This window comes from Labrus bergylta, chromosome 8 (assembly GCF_963930695.1).
Source record: "Labrus bergylta chromosome 8, fLabBer1.1, whole genome shotgun sequence".
Taxonomy (NCBI): domain Eukaryota; kingdom Metazoa; phylum Chordata; class Actinopteri; order Labriformes; family Labridae; genus Labrus; species Labrus bergylta.
Window position 1 is genome coordinate 25,588,498 of NC_089202.1, and position 21,034 is coordinate 25,609,531.

At 38.1% G+C, this 21,034-nt stretch overlaps 1 protein-coding gene across 1 annotated transcript in view; it reads left to right on the forward strand.

Moving 5' to 3' along the window:
• The window catches only part of LOC109987406 (intermembrane lipid transfer protein VPS13B), a 278,167-nt gene that overhangs the window by 7,280 nt on the left and 249,853 nt on the right, over window positions 1-21,034 (forward strand). Inside the window, exons 4-7 of the mRNA XM_065957731.1 lie at window positions 11,366-11,483; window positions 16,502-16,669; window positions 18,094-18,275; window positions 19,561-19,735. Of these exons, the coding sequence (XP_065813803.1) occupies window positions 11,366-11,483; window positions 16,502-16,669; window positions 18,094-18,275; window positions 19,561-19,735 (643 nt within the window). The remainder of the gene's footprint in view (window positions 1-11,365; window positions 11,484-16,501; window positions 16,670-18,093; window positions 18,276-19,560; window positions 19,736-21,034) is intronic.

Sequence of the window (21,034 nt, forward strand, 5' to 3'; positions counted from 1 at the left end):
GTACACTTGTTTTTGATTTCAGATGAAAACCAGAAGTCATTGACAAACAAAATAAATAGGGTTTCATGCGTTCATGATTGTGTCCTTTAATCACATCATGATATAGAAGCTCAAAAATACTTATTGATAATGTTTAAAGAGTAGACCCTATACATGCTATTATTTTGTACATGAATATGTTATAACCACCACTAAACTTTCTTGTTTAGCTGTACGTACAGATACTTATTGTCCTGTAGAATTCTAGTGAGTTTAATGCATATCATTTATTCATTGTTTGGGATCATGGATGACTTTGATAGTTAATTTGAAAAAATCTATTTCACTTAAGACTAGGGTGCAACGGATCACAATCATGTTTGGTGCAACGGATTGTGAAATACGAACATGTAACATTCACGCTGTTCATTTGACAGATGTGTGTGCGTCACTAGCTGCTCATGCCAACAACAAACAGGAAGCGTGATTAATAAAGTTGTGACAGTGCAGCCAGTCAGACATTCAGTGGGCACCAAAGAGGAGCAGACTTAATTCCTCAATAATGTTGCTTAAAGGCTGCATGTTTATACAAGTGACATGAATAATATATCATTTTAAAAATACTGCTAATAATGAAATAATTGCTTACATGATTGTAGTAGAAAAAAACACAGTTTCTCGTCAGAAGAATATCAGGCATTAACCAAGTAAACCCGAGTTATCTGACATTATTTTTCATGTGTCATAACATTCACATTTTCAATAATGAAAGTGGTTTTGCATTTTTTTGTTGTGACTGTTTGAGCAATTGTTTAATATTGAGTCAACAAGTTTAGATAGGACACACATTCTGTTGAAAGGTGACACATTTTAAAACATGAATCTTTGTTGTGTTTCCCTTAAGGTTGTCATCCTTTATGACCTGCTTTACCAACTACAATTTTTATGTATCAGTGGTTCCCTCCCTTTTTTCCATGATATTCATTATTTTTATTGACAAAAACCAAGCAGACTAGGCCTACACACACTTGTTCTTACCAAAAGTCCTTTGTATAAACTAACCAGCATGTGATTGATCATGATTTTGATTTACCAGTGTATGTGCGGATCTAATTTTGACAACTGAAAATGAAAGCTGTTTAACTCTGCTGTACGTATTCATATCTGCAATAATGTTAAATAGAGCTGCAGTAATCCTCTCTGCTCTTCAAGAGTGACACCATAAAACATCTTACCTTTTAATTTTATGTGTCACAGAGCCACCCCCTGGCAACAGGAAGTTACTGCTTCTTTATTATCTGTTATGATTCCCATCATGTTGATATCAAACATGACTGGAAACTCAAATTTGATTAGGCTAAAAGACCATAGCCATGCTCCATTGTAGATATAACCCTTTTGCCTTAGCAAACAGTGTTTGCAATGAAAATGGACATGCTATTTGAGAGGCTTTAAATACTTGTACAGTAACAACACCTGGTAGACCTGAGCTTAGTGAAGAATAAACACATTTTATAATGAAGCAGCAATAAATGTACAAATAAAAAAATAAATAAAACGAGGTCCGAATTTAACCCGGGCAGCCCTCTTGGAGGACTACAGCCTCTGTACATGGGGCGCGTGCCCTAACCACTCAGCCACTGGAGCCCAAAATTAACAAATTTAGAAAAGGGATTTAAACATATATTCAAATAAACAACTAAACAAAGAATGGAACCAAAGAAAAGAAACCAACAAATACAGTAATAAAGACAGAATTCTTTGCACATTTGCATCATTCTAGCAGAAGGCCTTTCACCCAACTTGTAGTGGCAACTTAAAATAAAAACCTGGTAGCCACTTCTTGCAGGATGTGCATTAACTAAACCACGCTTTCCAAAGGGACAACTTCCAAATAATTCAATGATGAAACAAGGGAGATGTTAAATGAAGCAAAAAGACAATTTATTCCTCAAAATGAGAAGGTTTCAAGACCAAACACGCTGTTCTTAATATTTCCACTTGCTTGCAAAAAGAAAAAAACTATTATTTGTCTTTAACTATGAAGGTGATGGTCGGAAAAAACTGTTCCTCATCCTGTTCAGCAGTATGCCTTATCACTACAGTGTGTGTCCACATATCATTTCTTTACAACAATATGCTACGCTTTACGGCAGCAGAATCAATTTGTGAAGAGCAAATGAACGGAGCATAGAAAACAATTCTGATCCGCGAGATAAACACAAAATATGAAATGAGATAAATATCAAATGTAAACGAGACAAATTGTTTTTAAATGAACCTGATTGCTCTGTTGCTCCAACAAAGACTTGACTGCATATGAATCAGCCAGTGCTACAAAACCTGCAGCTTTGCATCGTAGGTTGTTGGAATTCTGGATTCGTGGCAGGATGAGGTTACACCAGCTCCTCAGACAGTCCTCAGACACAGGAAAGCAGTCAGTGGATAAATTTAAGATCAGTGGCTTCCTGCATCAATGAGTCAAGTGGTGATCACTCCTCCGGACAGGATGCTGCCAATTCCAGTGTTAAATCTCTGCTCTGAGGCCATCCGGAAAACAGAACTCCCCCAATAGAGTTTATTACTTGCTCGTTGCTCCTGGTGATATTTCAATTACCTGGCAGTTAATGCTAATGTCTTCTTTTTCAAGCTCTTAATTGGCAAAAATTCCAGGAAGATATTGTGTTGCAATAAGGCACACCGTGTACTTCATTTTCTTTGTGAGATATGAAAGAGTTCATTGCATTGGATTAAGAAAGATGTGTACAACATTATGTTGAAGTGTTTGTGTTGTGTGTGAAAGTGACAAAGGAGGATTTGATTTTATGTATGTAATGTCAACGTTTTATTTGTAAGAGTTAAAAAAATAGGATCTTTTTCCTGGCTATGTGTACTGTAACTATTCTAACTTCATAGAGTTATTTTTGGTTCCCTTGTGAAATTTTGAGTATGTAAGACTCAAACGAATACGTAAATCATTAATTAATTAATGAAAATCTTGTATGACTAGTACTTGCGTGACACACTGTGATTCTCAGCGTAATCCTTTATGTTTATATACTACGATATTGTGTTACAGTATGCATACTGTGGTTACATTTGTTTGACAGATATATTGTAAATGAAAGTTCAGCTATTTCTATTCCCTTAACAGAATTTCACACAAAGGAGTCAGATGCCCCAGTGTGTAGTTCTCATCTGAGGTTGGTCTGTGTGCAGTCTCATGTTACAGCACCGCACATACTGGACAAAAGAAGCTCAAATTCAGCATTATTATATTGTTATTATATAAATTGACCGTTTTAAGGATTTTCGTTTGATGATGAAACTGTTACTTTAACAGTAACCATATACATTGTGGAAACACAAACATATTTTGTGACTATTTTGTTTTCAGAAGATAACCCTGAATGTCACCATGGTTTCATATTTTAGACTATTGCACTCATATAACTACTTGGTTTGCATTTTACTGTATTTTAGACACAAAATAGACACTAAGGACTGAGTAGTGATACCTTATTGCTCTTTAAATGTAGTTACCAATAAATACTCTTTTGCTTTCGGTCCTTTATTACCTTACACTTAAATTTCAGTCCCATTTTACCATGACCTCTTTGATATCAAACTATAAGCCCCTTACTACCTTGTAAATACCAAGCTGTTTTTAAATTGCTACCAAGTTTTTGGACAGCAAAGCACTGAACAGCACCAATAGTTTGCTTGAAAATGTTAACTTAATGATACATAGTTGAAAATAACATACTGGTTGGTGTTTGGATTAGAAATTAGCACGTTAGATTTAAAGCTACCTCTGTGCTAGGGAAATCCCCAATGTGTGTCTTGACTAAGTTCTGTGTGTAGCCCTACAAATGTCTATGTGTGTGTCTACTTGGAATAGGTCTGTGTTTTTTTTTTTTTATTGCTAACACATTGCAGTTATTAGCATTAGGGGATAGCTTTGCCAGCGTAAGCAGCATGCCTCACATGCTCAGCTTGGGTTTGTGGTTAGTTGATGGAGACATCTGAAGGACTAGGGCCTCTTAGATCTAAATCAGGAACAATTTTTCCCTCTTTCCCATTCTTTCTTTGTGTCTCATTCTCTTCTCCCCCCTCTACATTCTCATTTGCATGTTTCTTCTTTTTTGCTTTTTGTTCTCTAGTCATTGATTCTTTGCTTTTTTAACATTATTTTCCTCTGTTAACCTTTCCTTTATGTCTTTTTTCATGTTCACCAGTAAGATGATCCGTGTCCAATAATACTTAAAGTACAAGTCATCAGCGTGACAATATAAAAATCAATAAGTCGCTTGGCAACATTTGAAATGGCTCCAATAAACAAAAAAGGAGCACATCTTTGATCATCCTCATTACTTATTCTATCACCTCTATCAGGACTTGTTACTAGCGTGTTTGAATTCGTCCTGTCAGTCTTTTAACCTATCTCGGGATTTAATTTACTGTGACTTAATCTTTTGTTTGAACAAATATAATGAATACAGATATTGTAACCAAGGACGGAAGTGTTTCAACGTAAGTTCTCCCAGTGTTTAGTATTGTCTTAGTGCAAACCTGCTTACTAACATGGGGAAAAAACAGCAAAATAGAAACTTATTGTATGTATGAATTCTCTGGCTTTAAGATACACTAGATCAATGGATAATTGTGCAGACTTTAAACGGAGCAGCTACTGTACTGAAAACACGAGTAGATGTAGTCAGGTATTACTAAAGGTTTGCTTATAAGATTCATAATATTATATATGTTTAAAACCAATACTACATACTGTACTGTCTTAGCTCCATAGTACTGAAAAAACAACAACTACACGTTCAGTACTTGGCAACAACTGCACAGATTGATTTGTCCATATAAAGAAGATGCTGTAAGGCCGGTCTTTGTTCAAATTCTGCACACTTATCTGCATTAATGTCTTACTTATTACACTTAGCTGCTATGCTGCTTTTATTATTCTTTAGAAACTTGTATAATCTTTTAACACCCCTTTATTAAAGATCGGTCTACGTCATCAGCCAGTTTTATTCAAAGAAAACAGCTGATAAAGATTTTCAAATGAAACCCTGAGAAGTCAGAAGTTCTTCTGTTTCTTACTGTGGGTCTGGTTGGTAACTGGGCTCCTATCTTAGATAACGCATGCTGTCTTTATGATTCCTGCTGCTTAACAATAAAATGTTCTGTTCTTTTTCTCTTTGGCAAATGCACTTTAATCCTTTCCACGTTTCAGTCGTACCGTTTTTAATGAACTTGTCATATTTTTGGCCTTCTAAATAAAAGAAAGTAGGCACATGTTTGGAAAATTAGCCCAGTGCGGCCGTTTTTCCAATTTTTAGGGATAAAATGTGCTTCATAACACTCCTAATATTACAGAACTTCTAAACAGACCCTCCTAAAATGATTCCAAATGTAAATCAATATTTGAAGGTTTTGAAATAAATCCGGTACATTAAAACATTTGACTAAGAAGAAAATAGCAAGAGTTGGATGCATATTTCCAGGGAGTGCCTTGCCTTCGTATAATCAAGAAAATTAAATTCATCTTGTAGGTGAAAGATTTAATGTGTACGTGCTGCGTAGTTAGTATTCCATTTAAAAAAAACAACTTTTCTATTGACATTAGAAAGTAATCAATATGAATATCATAGCTGCTTAAATCAGCCCTAATCATAGATTATTGAATGTTTACATATGGTTAGAATGGAGAGTGTATTTTGGGACTAGATTTTTCACGGATGCACTTCATGCTTTGAAATCACAAAGATATCCTCTTCTTTGGTGTGATACATGAGTGCATTTCTTTTGCAAAATCTATATACTGTATGTCAGGACTGCAATATATCATTTGTGCCGTGTGTGCATTTTAAATGTGGATTACTTTCCCGGTGGCGGATTCAATTACTTGAGGTGAGCTGGAAACAAAGAGAGAGAAACGACATTTTTGTAATGAGCTGTTTTCATTGAGATAATTATTCAGAATGTCACACAATGTGATATTCATCTGGGTTCATTTCAGGCATTAATCCCTCCAATCAGCCATGGATTCCAGTTGCAGGACTGTGCTGTGTTTTTAGGATAGGGGTCATTATATTTTGATTGTATGTACGACTGTGTTCGTGTGGTTCTTCTCACATTTATTCGTCTTTAGTGTATAATGCTGGTGAAGTGTGTTTGAATTTGTATGCACGTCGCCGAGTAAAATAGTAATATAAGGAGTGTTTTCTCATTTATGAATGTTTGAAATGTGAGGAAGGTGTGAGCGATTCTGCCTTCACAGCGCTTACTGGCAGCAGTGCTCTCTAGTGTACCACTGTCTTAGGAGAAAATGAAACCCCTGTCTTTAATCATGGTGTAATGGCTCTCTGCATTTGTTACAGTTTCATTAAAAACCCATTAGCAGCTAATTTTTGGTCGAGCTGATGGATGTGTTCACAGGCCAAGAGACGTATAAGAAAAGGTAATTGGAGTCAAACGTGAAAGCTTTATTCTCTTCAGCTCACATTCCAGTCGGAACGTCATCATTTGGTCGAGCAGCTTAAGTGTAAAAGAAGTGGCTGCATACCATTTGACATTATTGGAACCATCCCAGACTGTGATGCTATGTGAGCCACTTTTCAAGTCTTATTCCTCGATGCCAGCTGGAAAGCACGCTTATGAGAACCAGAGTCATCACTATTAAAAAAAGCTTCAAAGTTAACTAGCTATTTTTCCAGTGATGAGAATACACAGTTTACAGAACACAAGGGATGAAAGGATGACAATGACAAACATTAAGCATAAGAGGAATCAGGATAGGACAGAAAAGACGACATGTATGAGCAAGATGACATTGGCAGGATAGAAGACAGTGAGTAGTGTAAGTAACAAAGGCACTGCTTCAGTCACTGCATGGCTCTGATTGCTGGAGTGCCTCGGGGATGATGCTCTTTGTGACCTGGTAAGGGGGCTTTAATTGTCAGACCCATTGCGTTTGCATGTGTGTATGAGTGATGCTGATGAGAAGAGAGGCCTGTTTAAGACAAGGAGCTATTGGATTTCTTTTATTTATTTACTCACTCCATAGGCATTCGCCCCTTAACAGTCTGGCATCTAATCTCCAGGCCTGTCTTCTTTTTTTTTTCTTTTTTTTTTTTGCCAGCATGAGCTCACCAAACCCTGCAGAGGAATAACAACAATAAAATAGTATGTTTATCTAGCAATGCCCTTCTACATGCATACACACTGCCTCCTGGTCCCTGACTGAGACACACATCTGCAGGACACCACAGGTCAGGCCTAGCTTTCCTCTGTCCTAACCCCCCATGGGTGCTGACTTACCCTCTGTGCAGGGGGTCCCCCTTGCCTGCCACTCAACCTAGCAGAATCTGTGCCGTTTATATGTGTTTCTGTTTTTATCTCCAAAGCCTCTCTGGCTGTCGGACTCTCTCAAAAATATTTGGCCTAAATGTTTTCATATCTCTGAATCTCTCCCTTTTTTTCTCCAACATATCACTTTCCCCTTATTTGTCATTTCCTTTTTTTTTTTTGCTACCGTCATGTTTGGTCAACCTGACTTGACATGCCTGCAGGGGAAACAACCCCTCCTCTCTTGGTCTTACAGCCCCCCCCCCCCCCCCACTCCCCACCCTGTCCTGTGCCGTAGTGTGGCATAGAAGGGATCAGTTTACCCAACAGCAGCTGAGGCAGGCTTCATTTGTTCCAGGGCTTCCCACTGAAAAGGCATTTTTCGCCTCTTGAGTATAACTCAATGCCCATGGTGACATTGAGCGCTTAATTGCGCAACTTGGCGTGCAATCAGTAAGGTATAGATATTAAAGTATAGATGGGAGGGAATGGGCTCAAGTAGTGTATTGTAATATACACTGAGCACCTCTACATGGGAAAATGTCTCTTTATAAACGTATTCATCTAGAAATGGAATTTTCTGTTGTATCATCACTAAGAAATGGAAGTAAACAAATGTAGCGTGAATAATGAGCAACAAATTTACATCCTATTATTTAGCAATATTAATTCGTTTGAACCTTGATGAGGTATTTATTATTCCTTCTCTTCTGTTTACCATTTCCCACCACTCACTGATGGGGGGAAAAAACTGCTTCCACAGTGAAGCTTTACCGCAAAAGCCTTTACTGAAGTAAAGTGTAAATATTTCTTTCTCTCTCGTCACTTTGGCAATTGTATGTTTACTTTACTGCACTTGGGGATACTTGCTTCTCTGTCAGTGTGTCCACGACTCAAGTAATGCAGTGTGTTGAAAGCCTAATCTTCGTTATGCAACAACACAGTTTGACAGGGGTTCATTGTCATTCACTTGTGTCAGAACCAGGAAATGTGTATTAATTGTGTAGTGTGAGACCAATATGAAGAGTTGTTAAAGGTTTTGTATGTGATTTTTCACACTTAAGTATAATATAAATCAAGTATATCCTGTGAAAATAACTCTGTGAGTCATGACTGTCTACAATGGGTGTAACACCCCATTGAGTCCCACTGTCTGTGATGTTTTCAGAGTTTTCAGAGTCCTATCTTCACTTTGTTTACATCGCCAGGACGGCCGGCTGACTCCTCCCCTCACGTATAAAAGTTGTTTAATTGAGGCACTAGAGAAAAGAAGAATAACATACTGTACTCACTGCTTAACTGTGTTTCTAGATCACACTCATTTCAGGTCAATTTACATGCAGTGTGAAGATACCAGCATAATAAAGATCGCTGGCATTAGCATGCTAACACAACAATGCACCGCGAGTTGTTTTGGTTTCATGCTGGTGCTCAAGGGCGACATCTGCTGGATCAAAAAAATCACGTATAAAGCCTTTAAAGTTGCCTGCGAGTTGCTTCTGTGGGATTTGACTTGGAGCTCATTGGAGTAAGTGTGGTGATGCATGATGGCATGGAGTAGCTGTCTATACTTAGTTTTGACACCTTCACTGTTTACCTTAGGCAAGATAAGGGGTGACTCCTCTGACACTCTGCCATGCCAATCGTATTTAAATACAAAACACATGTGATTCCTCCCTTTTTTCTTTCATGATTCACTGGCTAACTTGAAATAATCAGACCATGAGCTAACTCGCCACATTTTTTGATGACCTCCCTATTTCAATAATGGTTGTAATAAGTTTGTTTTGTTTTCTTTCATTTCTTGTACATACTCTCTTGCAGGCTTATGCCAACTGTCCATTTGAGACTTTTTTCCAATTATGCATATTTATGTTTTTTTTTTTATCTTTATCTGTCTCTGTGTTCTAGTCTCTCCCTGTGTCTGACTTTCTCAGCTCATCCATTCCCAGCAGATGGCTGTTCACCATGAGTCTTGTTCTGCTTGAGGTTTCTGTGTGTTAAAAAGGAAATCTTTCCTTGATACTGCTGCCAAATGTTGTAAACTACTTGCTCATGGTGGAAAAAGTACGGCCTGGAACTGCTCCTTTTGTAAAGTGTCCTTAGATAACCCTTTACTATGATTTGGCACTATAAATAAAATTCCCTAATTGATAGAAAAATTGATAAATATTTACTATGGACTGTTGAATAACTATGAACAACCCCCCTTAAAACTTTGAAACAAGAACACAGTTTCCACTTGCACTGGAAACACCATGACCAAGACCCAGAGATGGTGCAAATCTGGTTGTAGATTACACAACCAGAACCAGACCACTTCCTTGGCACGGTTGGAGGTAGGGCTTCGGCATGGTTCGAGCACAAGCATTGGAACTCAGCGTGTACATGCTGTGTAGTCGATACAACAGTTCCTCTCGAGAATCCTTTTCAACAATAGCTGTGATACAGAGGTGGAGTGCTTACTCAAAATTTGGGCAGACACAAATATTCTTGGGCCGCCCTTCTGACGTGATGACGTATGTACAAGAGGCAACTGTGCTCAAGCCCAGTTTGGCATGGAGTACTGTGAGTGCAGGCCAGTGGGGGAATCGTGCTTCTGCATGGTGCAGGGCAGCTGATGCAGAAGAGCAGATGAAAATTGCTGTTGTAAAGGAAAATGAAACCTTCAGCCCTCCCATCCAAAAAGAGGTGTGTTTTGTAGACTATGGAGACGGTTGTTGTATGGAAGGAAAGTCAGGTGCTTGCATAACTTCTCTGTTCATTAATCCACAGTGTTGAGCACCATACTAAAAATTAGTAACTACCTACAGGTACTAGTTACTATTATGAAAAACTAACTGCACTGTAAAAGTAACTAGTTACTTGGGAAAATAACTTAGGCGTGAATTTTTTTTTGCTTATATTCAAAATATATATATCCTCATATTAATGTTCACATTATTTATTGTTGCTGCGGCAGAATTGTGCTGTGACAAGTCGCACATTTAAAATAACACTGTAGTCATTTTCATTTTGTTTGTATTTTACTAATTAGATCTTTGAAGGCAACAGACTCAACATTTGATATGAAGCTTATCGCTGTCAACGTCCCAGTTAATCATTCTATAGTCCACCTTACAGAGGGTGGCATTAAGCCGGCTGTTTGTACGGAGTGTCTCCTCCTGGGTCTGCCAATCTTAAGTGAGCTGCACCTGGGTCTCTCAGGTGTGTGCAGCACGGGGCTCTACGACAGCTAGTTTAGTAAAAGTGTTTAGCTTGGTGCTTCGTTCTTGGGAGAGAAGATTTCCTTCCTGCACAAAGACTGCAAGACAGGAAAATGATGTTGTTATTTCCGGGACAGAAAGCTCACACCTTAAAGATAACCTGCCTGTATGTGTGTTTACAGCACGCAACGTTCTTTCTCCAAAGATGTTACCGTGCTGACCAAAGCGTATCCTGTTGTCGACCGTTCCACATAACATAAAGATTGTGTGATTTTTAAATGTCAGTAATTGTAATGGTATTATTGAATCTGGAAAGTAACTAGATATTTACTAGTTACCTCAAATAGTAGTGGTGTTACAGTAACACTGTTGATCAGCCAGCTAAGCAGGAGGAGAGGAATTTAGCCTGTAAATTCATATTTTAAGATCCACAAAGTAGTAGGGAGGAAATTACGGATTTCTACTGCTTCTTTTTATTGCCATCTCAACATCAGAAATATTTAATTTAACAATAGTTTGAACCTAAAAAATCTTGAGTCCACCAAAGGTTATCTCATTTTGTATTTTGTTTAACCTCACTACCGTAGTTAATGAGCAGAAAAACAAGGATTAGCTTAAAGATAAAATAAAAACCCAATTTTGTTGTTGAATAATAAAACAGAACTTTATGACCTGGTTAAATAATTAGTTTGATTTTGATCTTGTTTCCATTAAATAACTCTCCGACCCAAATTAATTGCACACATTCCCTTTGCTTGGACAAAACTTTTCGACACATTACTACCTTTCCTCACCAGTGTTTATGTTTGTTTTTTCATCAGGATGACCACGAGAGTGGCTCCAGCTCCACCAGTCGCAGTGTCTCTGACAGCTCCAAGGCTGTGGCCAAGCCCCGCCGCCTCCAGCAGGCTGCCCCTAGTGACCCCGACCTGCCCCCAGGTGAGTGATGGTTGTGGGGCCAGTGAGGCTATTCCACCTCCCTGGTAAGCAAAAGACCACCAGAGCAGGTGTGGATGCCTAGTGGGGGAGCACATGGTCATAGAGTGAGACTGAGGCGATGACTTAAAAACGAAAGCGAGTCCTTTTTTATTTTGCCTTCTTGCCTCTTAGAATGTTAAAGATACAAATTAACTGGATTTTTAAAGCACTGGCTTGTAAGTAGCTAAGAGTCTGCAGAGGCTATTGTCAGACTAATATGAAAATGATACTTGTTTACGTTATTAGAAATATTCTTTTCGGGATAAGCCGTGCAGCATTGCTGTAAATCAGCCGGAGAGAGTGTGGGGGATGTGCCTGTGATAAATCACATCGTGATAGTTCTTATCAACAAGGCCACTTGACCAAATGCCTCCTACAGAGTCCTTGGATTCCATGTCTGCAGTACTCCAACTCTTTACCGCAACTCACAAAAAACATCTTTCTCAAATGGTGTCAGCACATCCTTTTCAAAATATTTACTACATTTATTTTTCTCAATTGGTAACTTTCTCTTACCAATAAAGACACTTAAGTATACTGAATATAAGCAAGTAAACTCTTCAGAGAGAGAGAGTGAATAAAAAAAAGTATTATTGATTGCAAAACCTTTATAATTTATTTATTGTCCTAACAATATGTAGAGAGAGGACAAAGTTGAAGTGGAAACTAAAAATATCAAGATATGGGTTTAAGAGAGAAAAAGAATATCAAAAGACAAAAGACAGGTGGGGGTCTTCAGCTTTAGGTCACATTCTTACTCCCAACAATGAGTCTCTCCTCGAGTGCTAGTATGCATGAATGTATGAACCCACACTTCTTGCTGGTTGTATCTGGGGAGGATCCATTTCCAGGCCTGACGTTATGAGATCATATCTCTCCCCAGCTGTTAAAGCAGGGTGCCTCACACTCCAGCATCTCCCTCTGGGCCTGCCTCCAACAGATCCAAGGTGTGTGTGAGTGTGTAAATGTGTGTGTGTCTGTGTCAATGTGAGTATATGCCTGTGTATGATTTTGTCTTTTAGTATAGCTATGTGCAAATCACTGTTCCAGAAGTGGACTGGGGTTTTAACCAACCACAGACTGTAGAGACAAGTCTGAGGTCAAAGGTCCCAGCACCTCAATAACAGCGAGGAAACAGATGAAGAGTGTAATTCCAACCTTCCTAATTAAAAGGTAGAGGTTAAAAGTTAGGTGAAATAAAACTAACCTGCTATGACTCAGGCAGAGGATGTTTTCCTAAGAATAAGATACAAAGCAAACCTATCAGGGGTCTTAAATGTACTTAAAGGGTGATTTTTTTTAAAAGTGAGGTGACAGCACAGCATTCTGTGGGGTACATTCATCCTTAGAACCTTATGTTGGACTTGTTGGAAAGTACCTACTGTTGTTTATACATATTGAGCATTGCCTGTTCACACATTGAAGAAGGCGTGTGGCAATTAAAATACAAAAATTGGAGTGCTGTCCTTATCGTGTTTCTTATTCATATAGTGTGTAATTTATTAGAACTGCTTTTATGGATCATTTAATGAGGTGTGTCAGATGTGAAAAAGACTCTTAAAACACAGTGAATGCGGGTTGATGAGCAAGTAGCTTGAAAGGGAACCATTGAGCATAAAAACAAAAATCAAATAGATGCCACAAATTTAGTTGATGATTCATGGTGGGTTTAAAATGAGTTTTTTTATTTCTATTTTTGCTGGTTAGCCACAACTCTGCTACAGTGCGGCTGGTTTGATTCAAAACTGCATCTTCAACGGTAATGTTGGCTCCAAAAAAAATTCAGATCTTCCTTCCTGTGGTTGAAAAAATTGGTGTTTATTCATAAGCTACGGGATTGGTAGCCACACAAAGACCTAAGACCAAGGTCTTTAACCTTTGGTGAGACTGTGAGTGATTATATTTACTGCTGTTTGTGGGGGACCAGTGGCCACCACTTGTGAGAACCACATTTCTTTGCTCATGGGGATTCCTATAGACAGACTTTATTAACGCTGTAGTGCGTTTTTCTTTATAGACATTAATCAGATTTTAGCATTAAGTCTTGATTAACATCTAGGTTAAGCCTGCTACCTCTGAGTTGATTGAGCTTCATACCACTGTAAATTATATAGGTTCTTCCCAGCCAAAATATTGGCTGTGTATAGAAATGACCAATGTTTTATGACGGCCTTTTCTTCTTTTGAGAGCTAGAGCAGTTGGAGTTTGCGACTCCTATTTTGCTTATGATTCGATATGATACAATACGATACTATATTGGCCCAACTAGGGACAAGAGTTGGAAGTTATCAATAGCTATATACTCTTTATGCATCACATCAGTTTCATGTTCTGTATTGAAACTATGTTAAATCGCATTGTCCCCAGTAAATGAATAAATTGAAATCCAAAATATGATTTGATATGATACACTTTAATGACCTAGAAGCGAAATTCGTCTCATACATTTAGCTGCTTCCACAGTTGCATCACTAAATAAAAAAACAATGTAAGCAATCCTTACACGTGGTCGAAACAGAAAGAGACCTGATTTCAGTCCTCAGTGTTTGTACTAATCCAAATAATAATGCCGGACCAAATTTGATTTGTTATTTTTGAGATTGCAAGCTGTCTGGAAGAAATAGTTGTTTCCTACCCTGTGACAAAAGCACATAATGTGTATTATCACATGATTCAATGTAACATTAATGAATGTGCATACACTTTGATTCACTTGAGTATGCGTGTGTTTCTTTGAGGGTCCAAAGAACTGTGTATGCTACTATGCATGCATGGTTGAGTTAGTATGGGTATGATTTAAGTAGATTGAGATTTGCATGGACAGGCACACTCCTGACATAAATCTCTGGTCCAGTGCTCCCCCTGTCCTGGTACCGGGGCCTATGCTCAGAAAATAAATGCAGCAGCTGTTCTGGTATTAGCTGGAAAATGCTATTTATGGATAAAGAATATCCCATATTGGTAAGGCTGGACCTTTCTCCAACTGGAGCTTTCTTCTGTTCTGGAGGACTGCTGTACTTTTCTCCAGCTGGAGCTAAGCCAAGAATGGCCAACATAATAAAGTGGATTACATTAATGGTGATAGTTAGCCTGTAAGAGAGTGCTCTCTAGGGGTGTTGAAATTAAACGCTTCTAAGATGCATTGTAAAGCATTCAGACGTGGACAGTTCTCCAGTAATGAAATGGCAGAACATATTGCATACTTTCTGGCCACCGCTGGACCTATACTTTGTTTATTTTTTTCTACAATTTAAAGACATTTGTGTTGACATAGATTTCTAAAGCACTTTCTAAATAACAAAAATGGATTTCATATTTATCTGACTGCTTGTCTAAATTGAAGAAGCCATGTGCAGTAATATAGAACATTGAGGATGTAACCCATTGTGATGAATCATGATATTGAATCCAATCAAATAAAATCGTTGACTGGAAAATCGGAATCAAATCGGGAGACCTAGTTTTCAACTGGCAAGACTCATCACTATTAATACTTTCCATATACAGGACAAATGGTGAGAATGGACGGTATAGTGTTTCTTTCCTGTATTGCACAGAAGAGAGTACTTGGCCTGTTCTGATTTCGCATAAAGGAGCTGGTTTTTCCAGTCATTTTATGGTTGAACAGTTTTAAGTAGGCTCCTTCCCTGTGGGCTGCAGCACAGGTGCTGGCTGTGTCAATTGTTTACAGAAGTTAAGAGCAGTGTGATGGCTCGCAGAAAGGCGGAATGTGGCCCTGGACTTGGTGCAAGGCAAGGAGAAGTATAACAAGAATAAGAAAGTGCAAGAGGGGAGGAGAGACACCCTGACATGAGTAAATTAGATCCAGAGAGGAAAATAGCAGGGGGTAAAGTGCTGGTTTTACTGCCCAGGCTGCAGGTGCGACAGCAGCTTTCCAACTGACCCCAGAACCACAGACACACACATATATGCACTCACAGCAACATTCATGCATGCAAGAAAGCAGCTAGGCACACACCTAAACCCGGACTAGCACACACAGTAATGCAAAACCTTGCACAAATGTCACGAACACACATTGCGTTTATGAGTTGAGTTTATATTATGTCATCCTCTCTTTCTGCCACTCTGTTTGGTCAGGCAGCAAACTCACAAGACTATTGTCAATTAAGACTATACTAATACCAAGTCTGGTCAGTGTAATAGGCAGTATAGCTATTAATTTAAGTAAAAGTATTTTCATCAACTGTACTATTTGGCTCTGCAGAATTATGCGCTCTGTAATGCCCTGGCCCTGACATGTCGTTTCTGGAAGGCAAGAGTTTAGTCTGGAAAATAAGGGAAAAGCCGTAAACGTTTATATATTCTTTTAAATTTTAGTGATGATTTTTAACTGTACATAAGAGGAATGAATAATGTCATCAGAACTGTGGTTAGGAGGATTTACTGCTATATGTTTTTATTTTCTTAGGGTCAGAACTCCCCCGTGTGTCATATTTTAATTTCTCTCTGAAGTGGTTGGCTAACGACCTAAACATGCATGTTTTTTTCTGCTTCTGTTTCTGGGCGAAACAGGTCATGCTTTCTTAGTATCTAATAAAAATGCAAGGTCCTCGGGGATTTAACGAGCTTGAAAGAATATGTTTCGAGGCAGTATCTGCACAGTTTAAAGTTAAACGGCATGAACCTCTGCTTAAGCAAGAGGAGAAGAGCAAATAAATTCTCATGAATATGAAGCTCTTTTCACTGTACTTGCCAACAAATAATATATCAGCACCCCTTGTTTTTTAAACCGTGGGAGATGGAAGGGGTTGGTGGTGTATAGCTGCCTGACACTAAGGGCGGTGGATCTGACTCTTTCACAGTGCATTTAAACCCTAAGTTAATGTGTCCTGGTCAATTATATCTTTAATTGCTGTCTTCATGTGTTCTTCTTTGTGATTAGGTATTCTTTCTGTATACATTTTTCACACTATTCTTTCACTTTTAACATGTTTGTCTTGTGTTTGTGTTTGTAGGGTATGTGCAGAGCCTGATCAGACGTGTGGTGAACAACGTGAATATTGTAGTGAACAACCTGATCCTGAAATATGTGGAGGATGACATTGTGCTGTCGGTGAACATTACCTCAGCAGAGTGTTACACTGTGGACGATATATGGGAGAGGGCCTTCATGGACATCACTGGTGAGCAATGGCTGCTTACATTCCTTGGTAGTGGGATTAACTAGTTAATCCATTGAGACACGAACATATATATTACAGTAACTGTTTAATTTTTTTAGTTCAAACTAAGGTGAAATAAACAAATCAGACAAGTTTAAACATGGCTTTAGTGTAAATGCACAACGTCAGCTGCCAGAGTACTCTCTTGAAAAACTCCCCACTCTGTTTGGAAAACGTTAAATACCAATGCAGCGGGGCCTTGACACAGTGAAGAGCTCACATTTAATAATACCACAGATAACGGAAGAGGTTAGAGATTTATCACCTGAGCATACTCATTGTTAATTGGGAAGGTCCTGTGTTGCAACTTGGTTCAGAAGAAGTAACAACAATAATGTAACACAAAGTGCTCTACAGAAACAAAAACAACAAGCCAAAAAAATATTTTTGATATAAATGGCTCAATGAAAAACAATAACTGACTAACTGAAATGCTCTCATAATTTTTTAATTAGATAACAGGTAGGATAAAAATGTGAAAATTCAGTAATTAAAGACAGTAATAAAATAGAAGAAATAATTAAGATGATAAAATCTAAAAAATAAAAAGAATAAGACAATATGCAAATGAAAATCCTGAGTTAAATGTCGAATAAGTAAAAACAAAATAATTGACTAGTAACATTTTTTTATTGATACAGGGTAAACATTAGCCCTGTATATTTTGTTTGCTCGGCAGATTAGGCTTTTCTGAATCTGGTTAATTTTCCATAAAGATGAAGTTATGGAAGTCGCCTTATTCCCTGCTGATAAACTGCAACAGTTCTGTAATGCGATTTTAATTTTCTTCATCAGCTTTTCCATTTCCTTTGTGCAGTTCAAACTCCTGAGAAATCATGAAAAGGCTCTTTTGAATCATAGTAATCGTCTACTGTGGAATTTCTTGTAAATTGTATTCTATTCAATCATGTGAAGCAAGTAGTGCTTACATAAGAAATAAGTGTCACTGTTTAGATATACTGTTGTGAAAAATGAGTCCTGTTATCAGTTTGTGAGGCGCGAGTGAACAATCACAATTAGGACTTTTAGGATGCTTGATCAACCAAACACAACACCAAAAACCTCACACACAAACCGGCCCAAACAAAAGCACGACCCACTTTGTTGCATCTCTTATAAAGGTCACAACACACAGCAGCTGTGTTTTGCCTGCTGTGTGTCATCTCTCTTGATCTCATAGAGCAGACAATAAGGAGTTCCTGTGAGTGCCAGTTTCTGTCAGAGTGGTTGTGTTTACATTTGTCTTCGTTTAAAGATAGGTCTCTGGAGGTGCACATTTACTCTGTGCTTATATGTCAAATGCATACAGGTTTTATTCGTGTCACTGGGTCAACTTCTTATGTGTTCAATGCAAAATCTTCTGTTATTGTTTTTTCTCTACCCAGCCCCAGAGCTGGTCCTCAGGAAAGTCATCAACTTCGCTGACTGCACGGTGTGCTTGGACAAGCGGAATGCCAGTGGCAAGATTGAGTTTTACCAGGACCCACTGCTGTACAAATGCTCCTTCAGAACACGCCTCCATTTTACCTACGACAACATTAATTCAAAGATTCCATCCGTCATCAAAGTGAGCAGCACCCATTTTTCCAAAGTATACTTTTTATATGGGTTCATTTGATGTCATTATGGCATTGTACAAATGTTAGTTCTGGAAATGTTTGAATTTGTCATATAAATCTTCATTGAAAGATGACTTACAGGTAATTTTGCTTAGTTTATTTTTTCTTGAACCAATAGCAGGATAATGACTAGTTGTAATTCATTTTACACCAATGAGCTTGAAGGTAAACTCCTGCTTACTGGCTTACTTGCAAACAAACATGTATTAGCTATTTTTCGTTACTAGACCCTCATCAGGCAAACAGTGATGAACCGATGAATTGAGTTGAAAATTAAATTAAGATTAGCCTCTTTCCAATTGTAACTGTGTTTGATAAAAACATTCTCCTCACATGATAATCCTCACAAGAAGCAATTTGTTTTGTGCTAACTGTCAGTGGTATGGATACATCTTTTTGTCAGAAATGTAGATTCTGATGCTTACTCGATTGTGCTTTTCTTCATTTACATGATCAGAAAGTAAGTAACAGATTTGGTTGGTTCCTAAAGTTTCAAAATCACCATTGATATAATCACATATGAGATTAGTTTAGATATGATTGGATAGAAAACTTTGTTAATCCCCAGCAGGGAAACTCATTTCCCATCTTGTCAATTCATTACACAACAAACATTATCGACAGTACAATCACAGTACACAACAAGTAAACCATTTGAGACATCATTTACAGCCATGAGTCAGAGCCACAACTAAAAATGTTCATTCAAATATATGACTTCTACTGGAACAAACCCTTCAAAAATCAAAACAATATAATAGATTTGGCATAGAATCAGAATCAGAAACAGATTATTGGCCAGGTATGCTTACACACACAAGGAATTTAACCTCGGTGAACTGTGCTCTCTTATGTACAGGTACAACATTAAATATCAACAATAAACATAATTAGCAAAGACTAATATTTACAAGACTAAATATGAAACAGTGCAGTGGTGAACAGTGCAAAGCACTATAGTATTGGTTAGTGCATGTTTGACTATATTTTGGTTAGTTGACGAGAAGCTAAAACTGTGTTTTCATCATGCAACACTTAATAATCAGTAGTAAGCCAGAGAATCCATACCAGTTCCTTTGGGCTGTAGCCCTTTTTTAAAACATCACTCTCCATATTCTGTGGTTCCGAACACAAGTGGTTCAGCTTGTCTTTGACCATGCAACTATAGTTTAAGTAATCATATTTCAAATGTTAAACCATCTCTTATGCTTTTCCTCTCAATTTCTTTCTCAGATCCAAACGATGGTTGAGAGCCTGAAGTTGTCCATTACTGATCAGCAGCTGCCCATGTTTATCCGCATTTTAGAACTGATTATTTCTCTGTACTACGGGGAAATTGGAGGACACAAAGAGGGCGAGGGAGAGGACGGCAGTGGCAACGTAAGCGAGACTGTAGCAATATTACCCGGTAAGTGATGTCTCTTTGGGAGGACAGTGACATACCTGTCTTGTCAATTACCTTGTCTCTCGTTTGTCCTTAATTCCTACTTGTTTCTTGTTTCTTTGTTTTTTATATAAGATTGATTTCAGTATTTCAGAGAAGAGTTTCCTTCACAGTTATTCTAGTAGAATTTATAGCTTGGTCCTTGTCAGTGGTAGTTGCATGTGCAAGTTCATTAAGTAATGTAGATTTTGGTCTAATTGTTCCTTTAAATACATTTAGACCAATAAAATAAAAAATATGTCTAATTCTAATACAAATTATTTTTCTATATCCAGTTTCTGTTCCATTGAATTCATTTGTAATTTGATGTAACACTGGAATGCAGCATTTCTGCATTATTATGTTCTACTATGGTTAGAGTAGAGCAGTAGCATCATACTCAAAACTGTGGTCCAAAGGTCTGAGCTGGTTACTGAGCCATCACACTGTGCAGAAAGCTCAGATTTTTTCCTTACACAGCATCTTGATCTCATGATGTTTTGCTTGTTGCCATGCTGCTTCCAGGAGCTTTGTCCATGCATATACTTTATCCTAAATGGGACATTAAGCATCACTTTGACTACTCCTCCTGCTCCCAACAAAAACCAAAGTGTTAACTCAACACCCTGTTGTCATCAGGCCTTATCCCCCTTCATGTGGCAGGAGAGAGAGGAGGATGAAGGGAAGAGACAGGAATGTCACACACAATCTAACACATATACATAAACATAGACTACAGTATATACTTTATTATCTGCATTCTAAATGCTGGTTTCAACTGCTCACACTCATATTGGGCAAACAGAACAGGATCCAGGTTCAGGTTCTGCTGGGCTAAATTAGTCTCTTTTAGCACCAGGAGCAAATTAATGTGCAGGGGAAATGGTGGGCAGAGGGGAGGAAGGCAGCCAAACACAATACAGACCATTCGCTCTTTACACTCTAACTTGCTCCGTGCTTGTTGGCCTTGGACTTTTACTTTGAGTTGGCGCAGCTTTCTTTTCAGTGTCCAATGCCAGATGTGAGCGTCTGTGTCATGCTACTGCTATGTAGAGGCTCTGAGAATGAATTAGTATCCCATCACAAAAATATACAAGAAGGGACGAGCTTGTGGAACCTAAGTGCCCCCAGATCTTATTATGCTGGAAGTAATTGACAGAGAAAAAAAGCTGAAGAGGGGCAAAGGGCTGTTGTCTGTGCTTGTACTGTACTGGTGTTTGTTTGTTGGGCGGTAATTAGGCTTCTTGAATTCATTATTAGTTATAATAAGAAAATCGTTTTTTT